The 11,500-nt window shown below is 47.2% G+C and overlaps 1 protein-coding gene across 1 annotated transcript; it reads right to left on the minus strand.

Moving 5' to 3' along the window:
- Positions 1 to 1,686: 1,686 nt before the first annotated feature.
- On the minus strand, positions 1,687 to 2,364 carry LOC146201995 (putative E3 ubiquitin-protein ligase makorin-1). The gene has a single exon (XM_084599931.1). It carries the CDS (start codon positions 2,362 to 2,364, stop codon positions 1,687 to 1,689), a length of 678 nt encoding a protein of 225 aa, XP_084456057.1.
- Between the last annotated feature and the right edge of the window lie 9,136 nt (positions 2,365 to 11,500).

Here is an 11,500-nt window from a genome sequence, read left to right on the forward strand (position 1 = left end):
GAGCAGGCGCGTACGCCAAGCATGGTTCACCAAGTGGCGTTCTAGTTGTATTCTGTAGAGTGGGCAGCCGCAGTTATGTAGTGGTGCTTAACGCTGGTTCTAATCAATTCAGGTTCTTCAGCTTGCACACTTTATGATGGCCCTAAAGTAGAGCTGTGCACGGGTTCGAGCCGGCCCGAAAGTCCGTACCCGGCCCGGACCGCGGGCCGTGCCCGGGTCGCTCGGCAGCCCTTTCGCTCGGGCTCGGGCCGGGCCCGGGCCAAGTTATACTTCTCTCGGGTGGGCCGAACACCCTGAACACATGCAACATTTGTGAAAGCGTGATTACGGCCATACTGCGAGTTAGACTTGGTTGTGGTTGTTGCAGTGTGTACGTGGCCCACAGCTCGACGGCCTGCAAGCATAACTGCGCGATAAGTGTGTTTAGAATGCGCAGCATCTTGCCGTGTCCTCCCCACACGGCAGCTTCCGAATGCTTTCCCGGCCTTTCATTTCCGCCTCTTCGCCGCGAGCGGATCTTTGGTAGCCGTCAGTGGGCGAGCACGCAGAGAGGCCGGTTGTGCATCTCCGCTTTGGTAACACTGGCGCTGATGTTTAAGTATCCATTTCAAGATTCGAGCCACGCTGTCGCATATCACACATTTCCATTGTGACTTACTCCTGCCTCGATATGGCCTTGTCTGAAGCGGGATATAGCTCAAAGCATTTGCGGTGCGTTAGTTTCCTTTTGTTGCAAACATTTCACGTGAAAGGCACACGGTGAGCCAGGCGAGCTCACCGAGTACTTGGTCACAAAGTCAACCCCTAGTTAGCGCACCTTTGGAGAACCAAACAAGCTGCTTACCAAAAACTTGGTTTCCTATCAAATAACGTATTAATCACCCCAGCCAGAAGTTGTAGCACCGAACGAAAGTTCAGCGCTGTCGGCTTCATTATCCAAGAGCGCCATAGCTGCCTCTATTCTATGAATAAGTCATTGTTGTTGCACAATACGTTAATTCTACGTAAGTACTGTGTCCTTATATATTCAGAAAATTTGGCGTTTCAAAACTGAGAACTCAGTATTTTAATATCTTGATAAACTTGTCGCCTCGAAATTATTTTCTCTTTTATCGCTTCAACTGCAATTACAGCTTGGCGGGCCGGGTCGGGCTCAGGCCTTAAATCTAAGCGCCGGGCCGGGCTCAGTCCCTATACGAGTCGGACCGGGCCGGGTTCGGGCCTGTAGAGTAGGGCCCGGGCCGGACTCGGGCTCAAAATTTCGGCCCGTGCACACCTCTACCCTGAACCCTGCCTCATCGCTGTACTATATTAACGTCGGTTTTGTTTGTGGGGTTTAACATCCAAAGTGGCTCAGGATGAAGGGCTACCGAAATTGCACTGACATTGCACAGCACACGGCGCCTTGCTTTTTGCCTGCATCGAAAAGCAGCACAGAAACCCCGCTGTTTCACTTGCTCCTGACCGGAGAGGCTACAGTGCTGTCCTGAGGAAACCGCGATAGCTCTGCTGGCGCGGACCAGGGACAACGAGACCACCGTCGGTAAGCCAGGCCAGACAACTCGTGTAAGTTCTCAGACTGTTCGCGATGACTAGGCTTAATTTAGTCAGAGGACGCCATGAAAAATCAGCCCTTTGATATTGCTACCTCTCAGGCGTATGACTTACCTCAGCCTCCGAACTGAGTTAGAGGAGAGTGAACTCTCGCCTGTCCACGGCATCCAGAAGGTCCCACACGTACGGGATCTCCGCAAACATTTGGTTAGAGCCGTGCCTTGCTCGATGAGGAGCAGCAGCAGCCCCACTTCTATCCGGGTTGGCATGTTCAAAGTAGCAAGAATCCTTAAATGGACACCGGCCGTCCTTGAAGTACCGGCACGGCTTATCGCCCAAGGAGGTTTTGTAACTGGCGATTAACTGGTCCTTCTTGTCTCCCTCATTCACCCAGTGACTGCTTGGGATTACAATTGTGGAGGGCTTGCGACACACTGGGCAGGCCCGGCTGTTGTTCTTGCTAAACCCTCTACAACTTCGCCACCTGCGAATGCAGCTTACGCAGAACACATGGCTACAATTCTCCAGCAGGCCAAACCGTCGCTTTGAAGGCGGCTCCTTCTCAATGACGGTCTCCAAGCATATCGCGCAGCTCTCTGCCATGTTCTCCACGGAAGGTGGCTTGGGTTCTTGGCGGTGTCGTTGAGAGCACTGCTCCTTGTACCAGAGGCGCTGCTGTTCTTTGTTTGGGTGGAGACACTGCTCCTGGCATAAGGGACGCTGCTCATACTGATCGTACCCGGAACCCGCACACTCGCTGTTTTTTTTCACCTCGACTGACGGCAGGGTCAGCGAGGCTCGTTTGCTCATAGGTGCCTCGTCACACACTTCGGCTCTCCCCGAGGATGTAGTGGCTGTCCAGCCGCGGGGATAAAACTCTGGGGCATCCGCCCAAGTCAGAGTTCGTTGCCTTACGGCATCGCCGCTCCAGGAAGGCGCGGAGTTGTCCGTGCTGCGGAAAGTAGAGCACCCGGCGAAAAGTGCGTGAGCGGATAGCGCCAGTTCAAATCCCATTGCAGCGCCAGTGCTGTCGTCGGAGCCGCTTGGTTCGACCGAACCCTCAACATTATACGACCGGGCGTTACGATCCGCATTCATGCTGTCTGGTCTCGACTGCACTGCATGGCTGTGACAGCAGCTATTCCCGTAAATGCACTCCCCGCCCAGAGAAAACTGACACAAATTACTGTCCTCGATTATTTTCGGGTGAAGCTGCGCAAAATGGCCCCAGTGTGCTTACCTGGTGACGTCGCTTGCTCGTTGATGGTCCTGATCCGAACCGCCCTCCGCCATTTTGCGTTTTAGATATATTTGCGTGGGGCACTCGAGCTTCTGCGCGAGACGCAAATGCCGGTTGCAAGTTGCGCATTTGAAACTACACAGACGAAAGTTTTTTTTATTTTACTGAAACGTGTTCATATTAATTCGCTTGCCGATGTTAGCGAACTTGGCTTCTTCTTAGCGCCACGATAGCTAAACCAGCTTCAGAGGAATAGTGTCGACCTGGCTCGAGTGTGTGTGGTGAAAGAAGATGACGGTGAAGAGGGCGGCACGCACAACGGTGCGCAGAACAACAGAGGAGAGAAGAAGACGACGGTAGTGAAGTTGTGAGTTAACAGAGTTCTGTATCCCAGATTATATTCCTATATTCTTTGCGGAATTTCTAACGTTTTGATTGGGTCTGCACAAAATTTCATGCCATATATATCACATGTTATCATCCTTGCTGGTTGTTTGTTAGTGCTAATCTCGCTTCAGAATTCAAAAAATATTTTCTGAGTCGATTCTTGCAATATTTTTTGTTCCGTGTACTTTGAGAGCACAACATTTTCTCTGCGTCTCTGGCGACGGAAATGTTAATTAAAATGAGGTAGTTGATTTCTTAACGAGATCAGCTTTAGTGCGTCTGATATATCCCGTCCCTAATTTTAGTATATTTCTGATATCCGGGTTCAGCGGTTACAGCTTATATTAGCCAGGCTGCGCGATCGCTTATGGGATCACCTATGATATAATTGGAATGTCCATGATACATATAAAACCAGGTAGGGTTAGGTATCAATGATGAGGCTGCGGTGCAGAATTCCGAGCTTGAATATAGACCTATCCAGATGTGGGTGGACAGAGACAAAGCTACCTTCATCATGTAGGGGAGCAGAATCCACAAAGCATTTTCTCCTCTCTTGTTGGTGGTTCAGACTTTAGACAAAGACATACTTGGAGGTCCCTCTCTCTACGTTGGGACTCCCCTTGTCACTACCACTTTTACTATAGTTCGGTGGGGCTGCCAAAGTATTTGCGCTGGACAGCATTTGTGGAGATATCCATGACTACAATAGCAACTAGTACTTTCACGTGTTTAATCCTTTTCGAAATTTCCGCAGGTCTTTTTCCTTCAAAATTACTATGATTATTGCAATATTCTAACCATAACTTTTATACCTGCATTGATATACTTCTTTAAATTCTCACAATTGGGCCCATCTTCTCGCCGTAGTCGCCTGTAAAAATTATCTTGTCCCAGTCTTCTTCCCCTAATCACCTGCAGAAATTATCTTGTTTCCGACTAGACATTGGCCAAACCCCCATTGTGGGTACGTACCACGTTCCAAAAGGCCAGCACGGACGCTTTTAAGTAAGACATTATCGAGCTATTGTACGAGACGGATGCACCGAGCCTCCTTAGAACGCACCGATTGATTGATTGATTGATTGATTGATTGATTGATTGATTGATTGATTGATTGATTGATTGAGTGATTGATTGAAACACGTTTGCTGCTGGCATCTGTGCGGGCATCTGCCCCCACCACAATCACGGCGGCCGAGGAGGGTGCTGGCTCGATTTTCTGTGACATCTGCCGTAAAGCTTGGCTCTGGGGCCTAGGCCAGCAAACTGCAAGCTTTTCCCATAGCATAATGGCGGCCGCGTTGTCAAGAGACAGCAGAACGACCCAGTCGATGTAGCTGGCTGGGCTGATGGCAGTTGGAATATCGGCGAGAGCCCTGATTCGAATGTCAGAATACGCTTGACAGTCCCGGACTATATGGGCAGCGGTCGCTGGACTTGGGCAGTGACGGCACATTCCTTCGTCGGGGTCGTTGTGAAATAATTTTTGTTTCAAAGATGGGGTTAACGAAGTACTAGTTGCGAGGCGGTGTACTAATGTCTGCGGGGCCCTCGATAACTCCTCCGGCATAGGGGGAATGGCGCGCGCCTGTTCCTCGGCACGTTCCTCTCTTTCATCGCGGAGATGCTCAAGGGCCTTGCGTCGTCGCTTCCTCTCGATTGCTTTGAAAGTCGAGGGTTCCAACGGGCAAGTTTTGGTACCCGCTATGGTGGAAAGTGCGTGCTGCTGCTCGCGCCTTGCTGTTGGCCCACTCATTGCCTTCAATGCCTGCGTGTGCAGGAATCCAAGAAATTGTCGCTGTAATGTTTAGCTTCATATTGAGGTCGTCAAATGTCTCTAATAAATAACCGGTTATTTCAGGGCATGTTGATGGACTCGAGATCCCTCGTCTGCACACTTCATATGTGCGAGACGAGTCCATGAAGGGATAAAGTCTGTGCTTAGAAATGATACGCACCGAAACTTAGCTAGAATGAACGCAGTGTCAGGTCTCACTGATAATTATATTGTATTTCCCCGCACTATAGTGAGAGGAATACAAGAATGAACAGATGCACGTCAGTATCTCAGTTTGCGTGTTTGTATTTTTTTTATTTTATAAACGGGTCGGCGTTGAGTACGGTACGTAACGCTGAATTCCTGTATGCGCCCCAACTTCCACTTCCAGGTTTTAATGGCCTCCTCCTTCCATAAGTAAGAAACTGGGCAGCGTCGTTTCGATGCCCAAATTCTGTTTTATAATAAACTTCCAGCATACACAGCGCCATCATCAGATTGGGGAGGCCCCGTTGTTAGCTCGCTACATTAGGTGGTTTTGCAGTTCGAGAGTTTAAGCAGTGTGGGCAGTTTAAGGTAGTGTTTTCCACCTCAAGGCGCCCGTTTAAGTGTTTGAAACGGTGAATGTTTTTTTTTTTAATTTATGAACAATTTTGCAACGGTGAAAGTGATTCAGAAGAACCATGTATATCTCGGTGACGCAAGATTAAAATAGATTTAGAAAACGTACTGAGGACGGCAGGGCTTTAAATTGCAAGTTTCCAACAAGGTACTTTGAACGTACTTTGCAAAGCCCACATGGGAGCATCTCATCGACGGTGAAATCGAGGCTACTTTGGAGCAGAGTAATGAACATTTGTCGGACATAGCTAAGGATGATTCTGTCTTGTTTGTTGGCGACGTTAATATTTATAATAATTGATGAAGAATAATAATTAGGTAATCCATTCACTCACAGCGATTTTTTAATCCACAGTAAAGTTCTCCAGATGTTCCCTTTAGAACAGTTGTTCGCCCAGCCAATGTCGCGGCCCCTTGGCGATGCAGTGCGAACGCCGAATGTCACGTAGATGAAAGAGCAACGGCAAGCTTTCTTTATTCTCAGAGTTAACAAATGCTGCCAACTGCTTTTGGCACGAAGGGAGAGATCAATCACCGAAGATCAAAGGGCAAAAAAAAATGCACGATCCCTGTAATCTAACGTATTAACCATATGAAGTGAGCAAATGAGCGAAATTACCTGATTTTCCGCTTTGTGTTGAACTGCCGAATTGTTCAGTGTGGGTACTGCTCGCCTTTTTTGCACACTGCATGGACACGGCAGGCTACGTAGATTCATCCGGCACGAGGAGGCAACGAGAAGGCTACGCTTCACAAAAGAGATAGCCTCGATCTGAAACATTTTAAATTGATTATTTAAGTTAACGTGCTCATAATAGCGGAGGCACCGACTTGAAGGAGGCTTCGAGAAGGCGCGGAAACAATTGGGCGACGCTTACACTATGTCTTTAACGGTACGATGGTACATGCAGCGTTAATGGCGTCCGTCTGTGCCAGCTCCCCTTGCGCGCCTCTGTTCTCGTATATGTACTTATAGCTGTTCCCTTAATCCCTTGGTTTGTGAGTCTATTATCTCGCACATATTCATCAGAATACTGGCCGCCCTGTGTGCTCAATGTCTAACCACCTGGAGAGTACCGGAAACCTGAAAAACGCTAAAGTTCTCCTAATTCACAAGAGAGGGAACGTTACGCATTACCATATCTGCCACGTGCAAGGTATTCACGAAGATAATTGGTAGTAAACTCAGGCCTACCTTAAGCTTCTATCAGTCGAAATATTAGGCAGCTTTCGAAAATGCTACTTAATAATGGATATTATCCACATTGCCAACCAGATAAAAAAATTGCTCGGAATATGACGAACCCTTGTACACAGCATTCATAGATTGCGAGGAAGTATTTGACTCAGTCGAAACCTTCAGGTATTGACTGAGATGATGCGAAATCAAGGTGTAAATTACGCAAAAAAAATTCTAGCATATCGGCAACCCCATCCTAAGCCACATGGAACGTATTAGAATAAAAAAGGAGACGAGCCATGTGTGAAAATATTGGGAAATAAATGAAGGGGGCACACAGAAATTATAGTTTTCCAAGAAGAATTATTAAAATCGCCCTAAGGTAGGGTGTTCGGGAAGGTACACGAGCTCTCCACTATTAGAGAGATTTAGTTAGTATACCGGTTAATATACTGGTATAGTTAGTATACCGATTTACCGGTACCCTCCTGCGTACGCGCATTGACAGGGTTGAGTGAAATTGCGGCCACTGCACCAGCGTGGGAGGGGTACGGTAAACCGGCATACGTCTACGTCAGTACGTCTCAAGCAAGCTAAATCTCTCTATTAGTCCCGTGTGATCTGCAGAAGTATTCACTGACCTGGATTAGGAATTAGGGTAATGAAGAATACCTCAGTAAGCGATTTGCTGATGACATTGTCTTAGCTAAGCAACTCAAAGGACAGATCACAAAAGGTGTTCAATGACCTAGGCAAGCAAAGCAAGACATTTGGCCGGAACACTATAGTACGCGTCAGCACAAAAGAACGGTTTAAAAACATTGGAAAGCAACATCAGTACGCGATTGGTAGCGACACACTGATAGAGGTAAGGGATAGCGTATACTAAAGAAAATAGTCAGCGGAGATCCGGACCGCGCAAGGGCCATAACAATAATAATCTAACTGGCATGGGGCGTTTTGAGCACGTATTCTCAGATAATGCACGTCAGCTTACCTTGTATCGCCCAAGAGTAAAATATAAAAGGGATGTTTCTTAGAGCTACTCAAATATGGGGCAGAAACGTGGAGGCTAACAGAACGGGTTCAGCATAAATAGCGAAAAAGGCAGAAAGCTATGAAACGGAGGGTGATAGGTGTAACGTTAAGAGACAGGAACTGTGCAGAGTGTGTCAGGGCACCAACCCGAGTTACTGACATTCTAGTCAAAATCAAGAAGAGATGAGAATACACCGGGTGTGTGCATGCGGAGGCAACATAACCGATGGTCGCTAAGAGTAGCAGACTGGATCCCAAGGTGATAGGGGTAACGTAAGAGACAGGAACTGTGCAGAGTGTTTCAGGGGACAAACGCGAGTTACTGACATTCTAGTGAAAATCAAGGAGATGAGAACACACCGGGTGTGCGATGCGGACGCAAGATAACCGATGGTCGCTCAGAGTCGCAGACTGGATCCCAAGGTGATAGGGGTAACGTAAGAGACAGGAACTGCGCAGAGTGTCAAGGTACAAAAGCGAGTTACTGACATTCTAGTCAAAATCAAGAAGAGGTGAGAATACACCGGGTGTGTGATGCGGAGGCAAGATAACCGATGGTCGCTAAGACTAGCAGACTGGATCCCAAGGTGATAGGGGTAACGTAAGAGACAGAAACTGTGCTGTGTATCAGGAGACAAACGCGAGTTAATGACATTCTAGTGAAAATCAAGGAGATGAGAGTACACCGGGTGTGTGATGCGGACGCAAGATAACCGATGGTCGTTGAAAGTGGCAGACTGGATCTTAAGGTGATAGGGATAACTTAAGAGACAGGAACTGTGCAGAGTGTGTCAGGGGACAAACACGAGTTACTGGCATTCTAGTCAAAATCAAGAAGAGATCAGAACACACGGGTGTTTGATGCGGAGGTAAGATAACCGATGGTCGTTAAGAGTGGCAGACTGGATCCCGAGGTGATAGGGGTAACTTAAGAGAAAGGAACTGTGCAGAATGTACGCGTCAGGGGAAAGGGGCAAGCTACTGATATTCTAGTCAAAATAAAGAAGAGATCAGAATACACGGAACGTTTGATGCGGAGGCAAAATAACAGATGGTCGCTAAGAGTAGCAGACTGGATCCTAAGGTGATAGGGGTAACTTAAGAGAGAGGAACTGTGCAAAGTGTGTCAGGGGAAAAACGCGAATTGCTGACATTCTAGTCAAAATAGAGAAGAGATCAGAATACACGGGTGTTTGATGCGGACGCAAGATAACAGATGGTCGTTAAGAGTGGCAGAATGTATCTCAAGGTGATAGGGATAACTTAAGAGACAGGAACTGCGCAGAGTGTGTCAAGGGACAAAAGCGAGTTACTGACATTGTAGTCAAAATCAAGAAGAGGTGAGAATACTCCGGGTTTGTGATGCGGAGGCAAGATAACCGATAGTCGCTAAGACTAGCAGACTGGATCCCAAGGTGATACGGGTAACGGAAGAGACAGAAACTGTGCAGTGTATTAGGGGACAGACGCGAGTTACTGACATTCTAGTGAAAATCAAGGAGATGAGAATACACCGGGTGTGTGATGCGGACGCAAGATAACCGATGGTCGTTGAAAGTGGCAGACTGAATCTTAAGGTGATAGGGATAACTTAAGAGACAGGAACTGTGCAGAGTGTGTCAGGGGACAAACGCGAGTTACTGGCATTCTAGTCAAAATCAAGAAGAGATCAGAATACACGGGTGTTTGATGCGGAGGCAAGATAACCGATGGTCGTTAAGAGTGGCAGATTGGATTTCAAGGTGATAGGGGTAACTTAAGAGAGAGGAACTGTGCAGAATGTACGTGTCAGGGGAAAAGTGCAAGTTACTGATATTCTAGTAAAAATAGAGAAGAGATCAGAATACACGGGTATTTGATGCGGAGGCAAGATAACCGATGGTCACTAAGAGTAGTAGACTGGATCCCAAGGCGATAGGGGTAACTTAAGAGACAGGAAGTGTGCAGAGTGTGTCAGGGGACAAACGCAAGTTGCTGACATTCTAGTGAAAATCAAGGAGATGAGAATACACCGGGTGTGTGATGAGGATTCAAGATAATCTATGGTCGCTAAGAGTAGCAGACATAATCCCAAGGAAAAGAAAGCGGCGACAGAAAATGATAGGCGGACAGAAGTGATTAGGGAGTTTGCGGTGATGATATGGATGCAGATGGGGCATGACTGGGTTAATTGGAGGGATATGAGAAACGTCTTTGACCCATACTGGGTGGGTGTGATGAGAAGGATGATGATTGAAGGACGCCGCGCTTCTCTCCCAATTAGGATTCTAACACAGGCCCAATTACAAGAAAAAGATTCAGGGGGCACTTTGGCGCAGTAAAGTGCTTCAAGGCGGAAGCCGTAGAGACTGGTGCTGTTCGACAGTAAGACGTAATTACCGGCAACTCAAAGTCCCAATTCTGTAAGCATAAACTTTCACTAATTGCCTTCAACCAATTGCCTAATAGCACAAGCACACTAATTTTCTAATTAGTGTATTATACTTTCGTACATTACCAGTACAAGGTATACTTATCAGTAAACCTTAGTTCATGTTCAGCAAGCGCAAAGTTTTAGTAATTGCCTAATTATCACTACTGTGTTAATTAGCCAATTAGTTTAATTGACTATCACTTCGATCAATTGTAAGTACAGCCTCGCTTGACTACGTCCACATGTAGGAAACCATTTATGCAATAATTAACCTAATTTAGCGGCTGAGGCCAATTGATTAATTAACTAATCCTATTGCAAAAACCAGCGTCTCCCAGCGTCTTCCAGTGCGAAACCAGTAAGATTTTCGCGCTGGTTTTGCACTGTATCTGCTGGGCACGCTGGAGGTCTGCGATATTCACTGGAGCAATAACGGGAAGACACTGGTTGCACTGGCACGATGGGAGAAAAACGCTGGGGTTAGCTTTTTGACGCTGGGTGTGTCGTTGGCATCCGCGATGCCCTGGGAGAAGCGCTGTATGTGCACTGGGGCCGCACTGGTTCCAGTATAGCCGGTGCGGCCCGCGGCGTCGACCGTTTATCATCCCTCAGGGGCCAACATATGGCAACAGCGTACTCGCAATCAACCATCGGGGCGCATATAAAAAATATGGTTCAAGTAAGCGCTTTTTTGCTGCGATGTCATTGCGCACCTGTAAGAAAATAAAGGCAGTATTTTTTTCTAGACCTTCCATGTTTCGATAGGTCGTTTCGAGTGTTTGGAGAGAGACCACGATCGCCGCGCGTCTGATATCTCATGACACACTATTTCGTACAACTCAAACTGGAATTGAATAATGTTGGCTACCATGCATATCAAACTTGACACCTGATCTTGAGAGCACTCAACCCAATGATTACTGCCAAAATGTTTAATACAGGCTCCAATCAGGGCCTACGCATTAGTGAACGCAACCTGCACCGCGGCCCAGTATAAATAGCAAATAAAACAAGGAAGAGAGTAGTTTACTGAACGATGGGCACATGAGAAAAAAAAAAAAACATACAGCGCTTGTAATGCATGGTATTTTGCATGCTTCTCAACCTTTCGAGCTTGTTGTTCTGCTTATAAACCAGCCGAGCCCTCGGACATCGCTTCGCTTCCCGAAATATTTGCATAAAGTAAGATTTAGTTACACACAAAATAGTGTCGTCGCTGCTACGCTTGCCGGTATTGAAACTTGGTCGCATTTCTTCCCTTGAAGGTTTGTGCTACAGTTCCGTGTT

Source organism: Amblyomma maculatum, chromosome 1, assembly GCF_055883805.1.
Source record: "Amblyomma maculatum isolate TAMU_Amacu chromosome 1, ASM5588380v1, whole genome shotgun sequence".
In the NCBI taxonomy this organism is placed as follows: domain Eukaryota; kingdom Metazoa; phylum Arthropoda; class Arachnida; order Ixodida; family Ixodidae; genus Amblyomma; species Amblyomma maculatum.

Excerpts from the sequence above, each read along its gene's own strand:
- LOC146201995 (XM_084599931.1), bottom strand. The coding sequence starts at position 2,364 with ATGAGCAAACGAGCCTCGCTGACCCTGCCGTCAGTCGAGGTGAAAAAA.